This window comes from Mesoplodon densirostris, chromosome 7 (assembly GCF_025265405.1).
Source record: "Mesoplodon densirostris isolate mMesDen1 chromosome 7, mMesDen1 primary haplotype, whole genome shotgun sequence".
NCBI classification, from domain to species: Eukaryota; Metazoa; Chordata; class Mammalia; order Artiodactyla; family Ziphiidae; genus Mesoplodon; species Mesoplodon densirostris.
This window is the reverse complement of record NC_082667.1, coordinates 14,116,364-14,132,768: the sequence shown is the minus strand read 5'-3', so window position 1 is coordinate 14,132,768 and position 16,405 is coordinate 14,116,364. Positions and strand designations below refer to the sequence as shown.

General features: G+C 40.6%; 1 protein-coding gene across 1 annotated transcript in view; it reads left to right on the top strand.

Moving 5' to 3' along the window:
* The first annotated feature begins 367 nt into the window (after window positions 1-367).
* The window catches only part of DDB2 (damage specific DNA binding protein 2), a 22,394-nt gene continuing 6,356 nt past the window's right edge, over window positions 368-16,405 (top strand). Inside the window, exons 1-3 of the mRNA XM_060102965.1 lie at window positions 368-694; window positions 1,833-1,966; window positions 2,376-2,567. Coding sequence (XP_059958948.1) covers window positions 568-694; window positions 1,833-1,966; window positions 2,376-2,567 — 453 coding nt within the window. The 5' untranslated portion in view covers window positions 368-567. The remainder of the gene's footprint in view (window positions 695-1,832; window positions 1,967-2,375; window positions 2,568-16,405) is intronic.

The window sequence follows — 16,405 nt, the reverse complement described above, 5'->3', positions numbered from 1 at the left end:
ATAAGCAATCAACATCGACCGCAAAGCCAGCAGGCAGAATCAGCTCGGTTTCCACCGCCGGGATGCGGCTTGCTTTCTACAAAGCCTACTCACGCCAACTGTACGGATCAGCCAATCACACAACCCGAGAGGGCGTGGTCACCAATTAGAAGGTGGAGAAGGCGGAGCCGAAGCCTTGATCAGCGTCCGGTCTGGGGCGGGGGGCGGGGGGCGGGGCCCCGAGGCCTGGCAGCGCCGCGTCTGAAGAGGCTTCAAGTTGGGAGGCCGAGCACCAACGGCCATGTTTATTTCTGGCAGGTCAGCTGACTTGGACTAGCTCAGGGCCAACACGTAGGCGGTATCCCTTTTCTCTGGGGAACGGGTGAGGTCCTCCCCTCACACACTTCCCATCTCTCCGCGCGCGCCCCCGCCTTCCCGGTGAGCCAGTTTGGCGGGAAGTTGGCTTAGTTGGCCTACCTGTGGCTCAGCGGGTTCTCTGGTCCCCGCCTTGTTTTTCCCCAGAAGCTTTTCAATCTTTCCTCGGTCATCTCGGCATAAGGCATAGTACCCCTTCGCACGGAGGACGCCATGGCTCCCAGGAAACGCCCAGAAACCCAGAAGACCCCTGAGGTGGTTGTGCGCCCCAAGAGCAAGAGGAACAGAAGCCCCTGGGAGCTGGAGCCCGAGGCCAAGAAGCTCTGTTTGAAGGGCCCCGGTACTGCCTGCGCCTGCTGCTTTAATTAATTCCGCAATTTGGGGTTCTCACACAGGAAGCTGGAGTGGGGGGGGGGGTGCCCCTGGGTCCCTGAGGCTGTCATAAATTATGAACGCCTCAGGCTGTGCATTTTGTCTGCAGGTCCTTTGACACCTTAGAGCTTGGGCTTAACCTCCCTCAGGTGACAGGAAGAGGCAGATGAGCTCCATTACAACAGACACAACGGACTTTTCAAATTCCTTGTTTGTACCAGAATTTTTACACACTGAGGACTACTTAAGATAATCCTACCTTGCCTAGTGGTGTGTGTACTTAATTTCTCTAGTCACGATTGCTAGCTGTATGTCCTTGGTTTAACTGTGGGAACCCTCCATTTCCCTCCTTCCTTCCTTCGAAAACTCATTCTTAGGGGTTTATTGGGGCTTGAACTTGGGGCTATAAGGAATGTAGGGAACTCAAAAGACAGGGGGTTGTTGATGAAGTGTTTTTTTGTTCATGAGAAGAAAGAATTGGTTGTCACGAGGTGGGATTCATAGAGATCAGGTCCTCAAATACATGTTGGTAATCCAGAGTTGCTTTATTCCTATTCTAGGTGGATCTACCTTCCCAAAAGTAGCCTAGCGAATTTAGCGCCACACCAGACCCTATGGATCCTGCTGGTTTTAAGGAGAAGAGATCGGACTTAGGGCCAACCACTGGTCACCTCTACATTATTTTAATATAGGATTTAAAGAAACTGCTTTTCCCAAAAAGTCACTTCTATGCTGTCCTAAAATATTTTTATTGTGCTTTATATATAACTTTTAAATTGTCACCCAACCCGATCACTAGCTTTCCATCCCAAACTGGGAAGAGTTCTGCAGTTCTCATGTGTTTCTTTGGCTCAGGAACCCTGCAAGATCATAGTTTCACTTCAGAAGTACTATTTTGGGGAATGTTTTTTGGAAGGGGCTGAATCCCTACTCACTTTATTTGTTGTGCTGGGTGAGACTGGGCAGAACGTAGAAAAACCTTAGGAGGCGATAAGAGAGATTGTCTATGCCGAAAGAAGCAACAAGGCGTTCTTTTTGGGATGTTTCAGCAGAAAAATCTTTGAGTGAGATTGGAGCGGAAAATATGTATCTGTTCTGCTTGGCAGGTCCTAGCAGAAGATTTGACTCAGGCTGCCTTTGGGCGGGGTTGGCTAGCCTGCGGGTCCCGCCACCATGCAGCATCGTCAGGGCCCTCCACCAGCATAAGCTGGGCACAGCTGCCTGGCCATCACTACAGCAGGTGAGGCGTTTCCTGGCTGAAGAGCTCAAGGGTTTGCATGGTGCCTTTTTTTTTTTTTTTTTACTGCTGGATGGTCCAAAATTAGATGCTGGGTTGGTTCAGTGGGTTATCAGAGTGGTCAGATCACCCCCACCTTGGTGACTACTGGGCACTCAGCCATGTAGAAGTGCCTACTGGGCACTCAGCCATGCAGAAGTCCTATGCTGTAGGGGGTCCCAGCAGGAATGCACCCTGCCTCCTTGCTTTCCATGATTAGATCATGTATATTGCAACTATTTTTATGCACAGAGTCAGGCAGTTATTTTTCCTTCAGTGGGAGGGCCTGACCCCACTTATCTATGCGGGAGTCAGAGATTGGCCATTTACCCTTATGTTTCAATTCAACTTAATTTTTTTCTCTCTGTATCAGGGTCTCCAGCAGTCCTTTTTGAACTCTCTGGCTTCTTACCGGATATTCCAAAAGGCTGCCCCTTTTGACAGGAGGGCCACATCCCTGGCGTGGCACCCAACTCACCCCAGCACCCTGGCTGTGGGTTCCAAAGGGGGAGATATCTTGCTCTGGAACTTTGGCATGAAGGACAAACCCACCTTCATTAAAGGGGTGAGCAGTTCCCTGTGCCAGATGATAGTGCTGAAGAAGTGTTTGTTGAAGGGATGAAAAGTCATCCGGTAAAGGAGATACTTGAGATCAAAAATAACTGAGTATTTTCAAACGAGTCAATGGTGATGATACTCAACTCTTTATTGAACGCCTGCCCTTAAAATATTAGAAAGTATGAAATAATTGATCACCCTCGTAAATCACCTAGAATCTAAACCCTTTCTTACCTCCTTGACCTCATCTTGTACTACTGTCTTTCCTCATTTCCTATGCTTTAGCCATACTCGCTATTTCTATTCCTGAAACTGAGTCTTTGCACTTGCTGTTCCCTTTGACTGGAGTGCTCTTTCCCATGGTTTTCTCATGGCTGGCTCCCTCTTATCATTCAGGTCTCGGCTCAATATATTTCTTCAAAAAGGCTATTACTGACTGCTCTGCCTAATCACTAATGACTCCCTATCTCATTATCCTGCTTCACTTTTCCCCCACAATGTTTATCAATAGCTGAAATGTTTTACTTGTTTGTATGTCTTTGTACCCACTGGAAGGTAAGCTCCATGATGGCAGGGACCTTGTTTTTCTGATTTACCACTGTATCCCCAGTACCTAAAACAATGTTTGGCCTAGATAGCTGCTTTGTATTTGTTGAATGAATGAGGGGCTTGGAGTATAACTGGATAGGTGGGATGTCTGCCTACAAGATAACTAACAATACAGCAGTACAGATGCTGAATGCTACAGAACATGAGAGAAGGAAGAACCTCTTGTGAACTAGAGTCAATAGAGGTTTCATGAATGAGTGAGGAGTGAGGAAGAACAATATTTAGATAAATGGAGAGAAAAGGAGGAAAGGGAGAGTGTGTTTGGGGCAAGGTTTGGCATAGAGGTTTTTAGGGATGGTCTTAATTGTGCTAGTGTTTGTCATCAGTCGCTGAGGGGTGAGGGTATTGGCCCCTCCACCAAAGACAAGACCCTTGGCTTGCCCAGCTGGGGACTGACATTGGAGGGCTATACTGTGAAAGGTGATGCTCTGGGTTTAGAGCAGGAGCCACAAATTCACATGCCTAAAGAAGCCAGACAGATAAAAGAATGATGTAGGATGGTGGTTAGTGGTAAATTGGAGATGGTTGACAGGTGAGAATCTAGGTCCTGAGGTATCAGATCTGATTTTTTCAAATGAAGACTGAAATGTTCTGACTTTTAAAAATTGTAATGAAACACATATAAAATTTACCATCTTAACCATTTTTAAGTGTACAGCTCAGTGGCTTTAAGTACATTTACATTCTTGTGTAACCAGTCTCCAGAACTTTTTCATCTTGCAAAACTGAAACTCTGTAGCCATTAAACACTAATTCCCCGTTCCTCCTTCCCTCCAGACCCTGGCAACCACATTCTGCTTTCTGTCTCTATGATTTTCACTAAGTATCTCATACAAGTGGAATCAGACAGTATTTGTCCTTTTGTGACAGGCTTATTTCACTTAGCACAATGTCCTCAAGTTTTATCCATGTTGCAGCATGTGTCAGAATTTTCTTCCCTTTTAAGGCTGAATAATATTCCGCTGTATGTATGTACCACATTTTGTTTATCCATTCATCTGTTGATGGACATTTGGGTGGTTTCCACCTTTTGGCTTTTGTGAATAATGCTGCTGTGAACACGGTTGTACAGATACCTCTTCGAGCCCCAGCTTTCAGTTCTTTTGGTTATGTACCCATAGTGGAATTGCTGGATCACATTGTGACTCTGTTTTTCATTTTTTGAGGAAGCACCATACTGTTTTCCATAGAGGCTGTACCATTTTACATTCCTGCCAACAGTACTCAAGGGTTTCAATTTAAAATATCCTGGTTTTTAATGTTGGGAACTAAATGAAATTGAACATGCTCTGTAGCTAAACAAAACACATTTGTGAACTGGATTCTGCATTAGCTCATTGTTTTTCTACCTTAGGTTTAGAGGCCAAAGGTAAACCCAGCATGAGTTCTTTTAAGTGGAGGGTTTGGAGAGCAGCTCATCAGAAAAGGCCAGGTTAGGCAGGCTCGAAGATTAGGATTCAAGGTATGAGATCAGTGTTCAAGAAAATAAGTGCCTGAAACCCAAAGAAAGGCAGCCAGGGGATTACTTGGTGGTCTGTCTACCCAGCTGGTAAGACAGGTGACCCCCAGGAGGGGTAGCTTTAAGTTGAAGTCAGAACCCAGAGCTCAGGCAGGAGGAGATTGGTTTTTTCCTAGGCATCCAGGACATGGGAATAGAGAAATTTAAGAAACAGCCTAAGAGTGTCCTAGGGGAAGAGTTTCCTGACTAAAAGGGGAATGATAACTGCTTTGAACTTGTGTCAGGCTGAAGCTGCTTTTGGTTTATATCACCCTTTATTATGATGTGCATTTAAGTGAAGTTTCCTTACACACTGTTGTGGAGATTGGTCTGGGTATTTGAACTCTGTGACTAGTAGGGAGCTAGGTTGTAGCAGGAGAAGGGTGTGTGGTCTGGAGAACTGTCTGTTTTTACTCCCAGGAGCTGACAGCAGAAAGTTGATTTGAGAGCAGTGACTGAGGGAGCAGCAGTGCTTCATTTTGTCATTTCTTAAGTCATCTGACCTTGGCTCTGATCTTAATCTTTCAGGCCCTTGGCGAGGAGACATGTATTACATTTTCAAAATGAAGATTATTTTATTCTCATTGTAAAAATGACCTGTAAGAAATTCAGGCAACACAGAAAAAAGTATAAAGAATAAAGTAACTATTACCTGAAATCCCCATTTGGGGCATCTTTATCTGCGTGTATATACTGTTATACACATCCGTTCTTCTACTTATATTTTTTTGTAAATATTCTATCCTAGAACCTGTTGTATTTTACTTATTATATCATATCCTAGTTTAGTCATCTTGTACCAGATGACGACCACTTAAAAATATCTTATTTCCTGGACTTCCCTGGCGGTCCAGTGGTTAAGACTCCATGCTTCCACTGCAGGAGGCGCGGGTTCGATCCCTGGTTGGGGAACTAAGATTCCCACATGCTACTGGGCATGGCCAAAAATAAATAAATAAAATTTAAAAATATATATCATATTTCCTTTTTTTGGTAATGCCTTTGGTTTTGGTATCAGGGTAATGTAGACCTCATGTAAAGAGTTGGGAAGTATTCCCTCCACTTGAATTTTCTGGAATAAGTTGTATAGAATTGGTACTATTCCTTTCTTAAATTTTTCATAGAATTCACTAGTGAAGCCATCTGGGCCTGGAGTTTTCTTTGTTGGAGGGTTTCTAACTATATATTCAATTTCTTAATAGATACAGGGCAATTTAGGTTATCTATTTCTTCTTTTTTTTAATTAATTAATTTATTTTTGCTGTGTTGCATCTTCGTTTCTGTGTGAGGGCTTTCTCTAGTTGTGGCAAGCGGGGGCCACTCTTCATCGCGGTGCACGGGCCTCTCACTATGGCGGCCTCTCTTGTTGCGGAGCACAGGCTCCAGACGCGCAGGCTCAGTAGTTGTGGCTCACGGGCCTAGTTGCTGCGCGGCATGTGGGATCCTCCCAGACCAGGGCCCGAACCTGTGTCCCCTGAATTAGCAGGCAGATTCTCGACCACTGCGCCACCAGGGAAGCCCTATCTATTTCTTCTTGAAGGAGCTTGGTAGTTTCTTTCAAGTAATTTGTCCACTTTATCTAAATTTTTGAATTTAGTGGTGTAAAGTTGATCATAGTATTCCCTTATTATCCTTTTAATATCCATAGGATCTGTAGTAATGTCCTCCCTCATATTTCTTTTTTTTCATATTTCTTGTTATTGGTAATTTGTGTCTTCTCTTTTTTTTTTTCCCTGATCAGTCTTGTTAGAGGATTATCTATTTTGTTGATATTTTCAAAGAACCAGCTTTTAGTTTCATTGATTTTTTCTCTGTTGTTTTTCTCTTTTCTTTTTTGTTGATTTTTGTTGTATTATTTTCTTTCCTATGCTCACTTTGGGTATAATTTGCTTTTCTTTTTCTAGTTTCTTAAAATAGAAACTTGAATTGTTTATTTGAGACCTTTCTTTTCTAATATAACCATTTAATGCTATACATTTCCCTCTATTTCTTTAACTGCATCTCACAGATTTTGTTGTGTTTTTGTTTCCATTCAGTTCAAATTATTTTCCAAATTCTTTATGATTTCTTCTTTGACCTATGGGTTATTCTGAAGTATTTTGTTTAATTTCCAAATATTTGGGCATTGTTGAGATATCTCCATTATTGATTTCTAGTTCAATTCTGTTACGAACAAAAGACATTTTACATGATTTCAGTCATTTTACATTTTTTATTTGTATTTTGGCTGAGCATATGGACTATCTTAGTGAGTTTTCCATAAGCATTTGAAAAAAAATGTGTATTCTGCTGTTTTGGGGTGAATTTTTTTTTTTTTTTTTTTCCTATGGCTGCACTGCACAGCATGTGGGATCTTAGCTCTCCGACCACGGATAGAACCCATGCCGCCTGCAGTGGAAGGATGGAGTCTTAATCACTGGACTGCCAGGGAAGTCCCTGTTTTGGGGTGAATTATTCTCTAAATGTCAGTTAGGTTAAGTTGGTTGATAGTATTGTTTAAATGTTTTGTATCTTTTTTTTAATGTTCTGTATCCTTATTGATTTTATGTCTCATCAATTATTGAGAGAGGAATATTGGAATCTTCAACTATAAAATTGTGGTTCTGTCTATTTTCCTTTAGTGTTTGCTTCAAGCATTTGGAAACTCTGTTATTAGGTGCTTACACGTTTAAAATTATGTCATTTTGATGAATTGACAACTTTGTCATTGTGAGATGTCTCCCTTTACCCCTGGTAATATTTCTTGTTCTGAAATCTTTGTTTGATATTAATGTAGCCACTGCAGCTTTTTTATCATCAGTATTTACATTGTATATCTTTTTTCATACTTTTATTCTTACTATATTTGTGTATTTGTATATAAATGAGTTTCCTGTAGATAGCATGTAAAAAAAAATTCAATCTGGGAATTCCCTGGCAGTCCAGTGGTTAGGACTCCTAAAACTAATACAGTGTTATATGTCAATATCTCAGTAATTTTCTTAAAAATTTCATTTAAAATAAAGTTAACCTGTGGGAAATTCCCTGGTGGTCCAGTGGTTAAGACTTGGTGCTTTCACTGCTGAGGGCCCGGGTTCAATCTGTGGTTGGGGAACTAAGATCCCACAGCCACATGGTGGCACAGCCAAAAAAAAAAAAAAAAAAATCCAATCTGACAATTTTAATTGGAGCATTTGACCATTTACATTTAATATGATTATAAATATGATTGGGTTTAAGTCTGTTATCTTGTATTTCTATTTGTCCCATTGCTTTGCTCCATTTTTCTTTTTTTCTTGTCTTCTTTTTGGTTGAGTACTTTTTATGATTCCATTTTATCTCCACTATTGGATTATTAGTTACACTTCTTTTCCTTTCTCTTTTCTCTCTTTTAGTAGTTGTTTTTGGGTTTATAATGTACATCTCTTTTTTTGACCACACAGCTTGTGGGATCTTAGTTCCCTGACTAGGGATTGAACCTGGGCCCTTGGCAGTGGAAGTGAGGAGTCCTAACCACTGGACCACCAGGGAATTCCCCACAATGTACATCTTTAATGTAAGAGAGAACCTTCAAATAATGTTATACCACTTCACATGTACTGTAAGACTCTTACAACTATATATTTACTTCTGTTTTCTCTCTTCTGTCATTGTCCTACATTTTACTTCTACGTATGTTATAAACCCTACATTTTTTTTTGCTTTACACAATTATCTTTTGTTTTTGTTTTTTGTTAAATCTTTACTGAGATATAGCTAATATATGATAAACTGCACATGTTTAAAGTGTATGATTTGATGAGTTTTGACATATGTATACAACCATGGAACCATCACCACAATTAAAATAATGAACACATCCATCACCCCCAAAGTTTCCTCACACACCTTGGTAATCCATCCCTTTCTTCCCTCTGTCCTGACACCTGAAAATCATTGATCCACTTTCTATCCCTACTGATCATTTTCAAGACTTTTATATAAATGGCACTATACAATATATACTCTTTTTTTTGGCTTCTTTCATGCAGTATAAATATTTGAGATTCATCTACATTTTTGCATGTATCAGTAGTATTTTTTTTCTTTCTGAGTAGTTTTCCAGTGTATCGATATACCACAGTTTATTTATCCATTCACCTGTCGAAAGGCATTTGGACTTTTTCCAGTTTTTGTTGCAAATAAAGCTTCTATGAACATTCATGTACAGGTCTTTGTGTGGATATATGTTTTCATTTTTCTCAAGTAAATACCTAGTTGTGGAATAGCTGGATTGTAGGGCAGGTATCTTTTAAAGATACTTTTTATTTATTTTTATTTTTTAAAATATTTATTTATTTATTTGGCTGTACTGGGTTTTAGTTGTGGCACATGGGATCTTTGTTGTGGTATGTGGGATCTTTAGTTGCGGCATGCGAACTCTTAGTTGCAGCATGTGACCTAGTTCCCTGACCAGGGATCGAACCCAGGCCACCTGCATTGGGAGCGTGGAGTGTTAGCCACTGGACCACCAGGGAAGTCCCTAAAGATATCTTTTTAATTTTTAATTTTTTTTAATATTTACTTTCTTTATTATTATTATTATTATTTTTTGGCTGCGTCAGGACTTAATTGGGGCATGCGGGATCTTCGTTGAGGCACACGAGATATTGCGGTGCGGGCTGTGTTGTGGCACGTTGGCTTCTCTCTAGTTGTGGTGCTCAGGTTCCAGGGCACGTGGGCTCCAGAGCACGTGGGCTCTTTAGTTTTCAGCAGGCGGGCTCTCTCGTTGAGGTGCACGAGCTCTGTAGTTGCAGCGCACGGGCTTAGATGCCCCGTGGCATGTGAGATCTTAGTTCCCCAACCAGGGATTGAACCCGTGTCCCCTGCATTGGAAGGTGGATGCTTTACCACTGGACCCAGGGAAGTCCCAAGATATTTTTTAAATGAGAAAAAAACTTTAATATTTACCCACATATTTGCCATCTCCAGAGCATTTCATTCCTTTGTATGATCCAGAATTCCTTTTGGTAACATTTTCCATTTTCTTTCTGCTTGAAGAGATTCCTTTAACGTTTCCTGTAATGTTGGTTGGTTGATGATGCATTTTTTCCTTTTGTTTGTCTGAGAAAGTCTTTTTTTTTTTTTTTTTTTTTTTTTTTGCTGTACGCGGGCCTCTCACTGTTGTGGCCTCCCCCATTGCAGAGCACAGGCTCCGGACGCACAGGCCCAGCGGCCATGGCTCACGGGCCCAGCCTCTCCGTGGCATGTGGGATCTTCCCAGACCGGGGCACGAACCCGTATCCCCTGCATCGGCAGGCGGACTCTCAACCACTGCGCCACCAGGGAAGCCCCTGAGAAAGTCTTTATGTTGCCCCCCGCTCCTTTTTTTTTTTTTTTTTTTGGAAGGTATTTTTGCTGGGTATAGAATTCTAGGTTCATGGGACTTTTTTTTTCTTTTAGTACTTTAAAGATAATTTCTGATGCAAAGTCTGCTCTCATTCTTATGTTCCTCTTCATGTGATTTTTCTTTTTTTCTTTTGGCTGCTTTAAAAATGGTCCCTTTGTCATCTAAAGTAATATTCAGAGGTTCCAGGGATCAGGGCATGGACATCTTGGGGACCATTATTCAACCTACTCCAGTTAGCATGGGTCTAAGGCAGCCTATAGTTTAGATGTGAGTTGACCTCACCCTGAGGCAGTACCCTTCTGAGGACTCTACTCAATGTTCTGTATATTAAGAATTTTTTCATTCTGGATGGTGGTGAGAATACAGACTGTTCTGAGGATTTCTCCTTCTATTCATTTCTGGTGGTTTTACCTCAGCCTTATGTAGTTTCCTTATACACATTTACCTAATAACATTTACTCCAAGGCCTGAGGGGACCCCTCTGAAAATCTCCAGAATGCTCTCTCTGTATATCTCCCCCTCCAGCATTTTCCCCCACAAATTCTTGCCCTGTTGGCTTTCCCAAATTGTCACCTCAGCTTAATGAGACTATTAGGCTGTTTGGGTCCTCCCTCCCTGTGCTGCAGCCTGGATACTCTTTCCAAGCAGTAAGCTGGGACAATTGCAGGGCTACCTCATTTCTTTCCCTCTTGTCTTGTGCTGCCTGTTGCCCAGTGTCTGAAAACTCATTTCATGTATTTTTTCATTTTTTTTTAGTTGTGTAAGGCAGGAGGATATATCTGGTTTCTGACACTCCATCATAGCTGGAAGTAGAAATTCATACTTAACTAATTTTAGTAGTTTCTCTGAGGATTTAAAATTTTTTCCTACACAGTCTTGTCATCTACAAATAAATGAGAGTTTGATTTCTTACTTTACCATTTTTTCACTTCTTTTTTTGCCTTATTCCATTGGCTAAGACCTCTACTACTTTGTTGAATGTTGGCTATAACAGACATCCTTGTCTTATTCTTGATTATAGAAGGCTTTTATTTTTTGTCATTAAATAAGGTTTCTGCTACTTTTTATTGTGATAAGATATACATAACATGAAAATTACCATTTTAACCATTTTAAAGCGTACAACTCAGTGGTACTAAGTACATTTACATTGTTATGCAACCATCACCACTATCCATCTCCAGAACTTTTTCATCCCCAAATAAAACTCTGTACCCATTAAACAATGACTCTTTATTACCCCTCCCCTCAGCCCTACTAATCTGTTTTCTGTCTCTGAATTTGATTATTCTAGGTACTGCATATAAATGAAATCATACAATAAATATTTGTCCTTTGGGGTCTGACTCCTTTCACTTAGCATAATGTTTTCAGGGTTCATCCATGTTATAGCATGTATCAGCCCTTTATTCCTTTTTGTAGTTGAACAATATTCAATTGTATGAATACACCAAATTTTGTTTCACCATTCATCTGTTGATGGACATTTGGATTGTTTCTGCCTTTTGCTGTTATGATTCAGCTGCCATGAATGTTCATGTACAAGTTTTTGTTAGAACTGTTTTCAGTTCTTTTGTGTATATACCTAAGAGCTTGTTTGTTTTTAAAACTTGTTTTTAAATACCTTTTATCAGATTAAGTAAGTCCCTCTTTTATTCGTAGTTTGCCAGAAGCTCTTATCGTGAATGATAATTGAATTTCATCAAATACTTTTTTGTCTCTTGAGGTCAGCAGTGATTTTCTTCCTCTATTCTATTAATGTGGTAAACTACACTGATTGTTTTTTGTTTGTTTTGGTTTATTAGTTATAGTCGATTTTTTCATTTAAATATTTTTTTCACTCTTTTACCTTTACAGTTATATTTCTAGCAAGTGATACTGCTTCTTTTAAAAACTGTGGGAAAAGCACATAACATAAAATGTATCATCTGAACCATTTTTAAGTGTACTAACACTATATTCACATTGTTTTGCAACAGAATTCTAGAACTTTTTCATCTTGTGAAACTGAAACTGTGCCCACTGAATAACAATTCACCATTTCCCCTTCCCTCCAGCCTTTGGCAACCACAGTTCTACTTTCTGCTTCTGTGAGCTTGAACTACTTTAGATACCACTAAGTTTTGGTGGTTTTATGGTTTTACCGTGGCTGTGTCAGAGAATATTCTTGTAGGAAGTACACAATAAAGTATTTGAGTGTGATGGGACATCATGTTGGCAATTTATTATCAAATGGTTCCAGAAAAACAGTTCTTTGTGCTATTCTTGCAACTCTTCTATGAGTTTGAGATAGTTTGAAAATAAAGTTTAAAAAAAAAAGATTGTTTCTTCTTTAAATATTTAGTACATTCACCACTGAAGCCATTAGGATCTGGACTTTACTTTGCAAGAAAGTTTGTAGTTGTGACTCAATTTCTTTAATAGATACCAGAGCATTCAGATTTTTCTTTTTCATCTTCTTTCAGTTTGGCAAGTTTGTACTTTTCTAGGAATTTGACTATTAACTCTAAGTTTTCAAACTTATTGCCAAAAGATTGTTTATGATGTCCTCTTATTATCTTTTAAAATGAATAAGATTTATATTGATAATCTTTTCCATTCATTACATTGGTTATTTGTGCCTTCTTGTTTGTTTGGTCATTCTCACCAGGGATTTATCCATTTAATTATATTAGTCTTTTCATGGAACCAACTTTTGGCTTTGTTGATTCTTTCCACAGTGTATTTGTTTTATTTCATTAACTTCTGTTCTTTTTTTTTCTCTTTTACTTTCTTTGGTTTTAGCTTGTTTGTGTTACAGCTTCTTGAGATGGATGTTTGCGTCATTGATTTTTAGCTTTTTTAACTCTCATGAAGATGCTCCTATGAATATCTGCATACAAGTTTGTACATCAACATATTCATTTCTGTTGAGTATATATCTCTTGGGTGTATATATCTCCTAGGTCATACGGTAACTTTATGTTTAATTTTTCGAGGAATTGCCTGTTTTCCAAAGCAACTGCTCCATTTCACTTTCCCACCAGCAATGTAGGAGGGCTTCAATTCCTCCACACCCTCACCAACACTTAACTGACAAAAATTGTACATATTTAAGGTGCACCACGTGATGTTTTAATACATGTATGTACTGTGAAATGATTGCACCATCAAGCTAATTAACATCCATCACCTTACATAGTTTTTTGTGTGTGTGCGCGCACGCATGCGTGCTGAGAACACTTATCTACTCAGAAAATTTCAAGTATGCAGTACAGTATATTAAGTATAGTCACCATGCTGTACATTAGATCTCAAGAATAACTGAAACTTTGTACCCTTTGACAAACATCTCCCCATTCCCCTCCCCCCACCCCAGCCCCTGGCAACCACTATTCTACTCTCTGCCTTTGTGAGTTTGACTTTTTTAGATTGCACATGTAAGTGAGATCATTCAGTATTTGTTTTTCTGTGTCTGACGTCCTCCATGTTCATCCATGTTGTTGCAGATGGCAGGATTTCCTTCTTTTTTTTTTTTTTTTTTTTTTTTTTTGCGGTATGCGGGCCTCTCACTGTTGTGGCCTCCCCCGTTGCGGAGCACAGGCTCCGGACGCACAGGCTCCGGACGCGCAGGCTCAGCGGCCATGGCTCACGGGCCCATCCGCTCCGCGGCATATGGGATCCTCCCAGACCGGGGCACGAACCCATATCCCCTGCATCGGCAGGCGGACTCTCAACCACTTGCGCCACCAGGGAGGCCCAGGATTTCCTTCTTTTTAAGGCTGAATAATATTCCATTTATACACACACACATACCACATTTTCTTTATCCATTCATTCATTAGCAGACACTTAAGTTGTTTCTGTATAATGCTGCAATGAACACAGGAGGACAGAACTCTTTGAGAAACTGATTTCATTTCCTTTTGATATGTACCCAGAAATGGAATTACTGGATCATATGGTAGTTCTATTTTAAATTTTTTGAGGAACCATTTTCCGTAATGCCTCTACCAATTTACATTCCCATCAGCAGTATTCAAGAGTTCCCTTTTCTCCACATCTTGGCCAGCACTTGTTATCGCTTGTCTTTTTTTTTTTTTTTTTTTGCGGTACGCGGGCCTCTCACTGTTGTGGCCTCTCCTGTTGCGGAGCACAGGCTCCGGACGCGCAGGCTCAGCAGCCATGGCTCACGGGCCCAGCCGCTTTGCAGCATGTGGGATCCTCCCGGACCGGGGCACGAACCCGTGTCCCCTGCATCGGCAGGTGGACTCTCAACCACTGCGCCACCAGGGAAGCCCTCGCTTGTCTTTTTGATAATAGTCATTCTAACAGGTGTGAGGTGATATCTCATTGTAGTTTTGCATTTCCCTGATGATTAGTGATGTTGAGCACCTTTTCATTTACCTGTTGGCCATTTGTATGTATTCTTTGGAAAAATGTGTATTCAAATCCTTTGCCCATTTTTTTTTTTTTTTTTGCTGTACGCGGGCCTCTCACTGCTGTGGCCTCTCCCGTTGCGGAGCACAGGCTCTGGACACACAGGCTCCGCGGCCATGGCTCGCGGGCCCAGCCGCTCCGCGGCATGTGGGATCTTCCGGGATCGGGGCACGAACCCGTGTCCCCTGCATCGGCAGGCGGACTCTCAACCACTGCGCCACCAGGGAAGCCCCCTTTGCCCATTTTTAATCAGATTGTTTTCTTGCTACTGAGTTGTCCGAGTTCCTTATATACTGTTAATATTAACCCCTGATCAGATATATAGTTTGCAGTATTTTCTCCCATTCCATAGGCTGTCTTACAACACTTGTAATTGTCTTTTTGATTATAGCCAGCCTAGTGGGTGTGAAATAGTATTTCATTGTGGTTTTGATTTGCATTTCCCTAATGACTAATGATGTTGAGCATCTTTTCATGTGCCACTGACTATTTGTATATCTTCTTTGGAGAAATGTCTGTTGAAATCCTGTCCTTTTTGTTTTGTTTTGTTTTGTTTTGTTGGCTGCACTGTGCAGCTTGCCAGATCTTAGTTCCCCAACCAGGGATTGAACCCTGGGCCACGGGAGTGAAAGTGCCAAGTCCTAACCACTGGACCGCGAGGGAATTCCCTTTGTCCATTTTTAAATTAGGTCTATTTTTTAAATGTATACTAATTACAATTATTTTAAAGCCTGTGTCTAATAGCACCAATACCTGGATCTCCTTTGAGTGTCTTTCAACTATTGCTTTTTCTCTTAGTTATTGGTTATTTGATATTCTGGATAATTTTAGATTTGATGCAAAATATTGCATATAAAAACTTGTAGAGATATAATTTGAAGTTTTGAGTGCTGTTATTTTCCTCCAGAAAGAATTTTTTTCCTCTGGCAGGCAGGTCAGGTGGAATCAGATCATCTTAATCTGATCAGTGTTTGAAATGATTTGAATCTGGACTTCAGTCTTTGTGAGGGATGGTCTGTTTCCAGTTTGCTCTTATTTTTAGGGTTTCGGGGATCCTAACTAAAAGCTGGGCTTTTTCCAAGACCTCTCCTCCTTGACAGGTCTGAACTCCAGTTTCTGCCCCTCTTGAGACTGACAGAACCTCTGCTCAGCTTCTCAGCCACCACGTTCTTATCTGCATAACGCCTCAAGAGGAAAAGCAGCATCGCAATGTCAGGCGTACCTCTCTGCTTCTCTTCTCTCTAGGAGGCTAGACTTCACGTCCTTGATGCCTTGATATCTCTTCGTTGACTTCAGAAACTTGCCTTTGAAAACATGTATTTTATCTGTCTTTTCTAGTTTTTCTCGACAGAAGGTTGGCCTGACACCAGCTAACCCACCATCCCTGGAATTGGAAGTCTCAAACATATCTCTTTTTCATATTTTGTCCAGGTTTGGTTAGTCCTTCTCAGTGCAAGAGTTGGTCATAACCATTTAGCCCACCCTTGCTAGAACACTCATGCGTTTTACCTTAAACTGTTTACGTGTGTTTATTACTAACGCTTTGACATAGGGCCAGTCCTTTTCTTGGAGTAAGTGTTGACTGATTAGGGTTCACCTGGTCTTACATAACCCATATCCATGATGCCTTTTTTATAGGGTCTAGTTTCCATTCCCCAAAAGTGGAGACATAATTTAAAATTAGTTGTGGAGCAATCTGATTGCAGATTCTTTTTAAATTTTTATTAGTTTCCCACCCTAATTGTTATAAGTATCTCACCCATGCTTAATTCAACAACTATTATTTTTAGCAAATCATTTTTATCTAGTTTTTCCAAAGCGTTCATATGGATTTCATAGAAATAACAATAGTCTTTTCTTTTTGCACATATTTCATCAGTTTAATTAAATTACATTTTTTTTTTTTTTTTTTTTTTGCGGTACGCGGGCCTCTCACTGTTGTGGCCTCTCC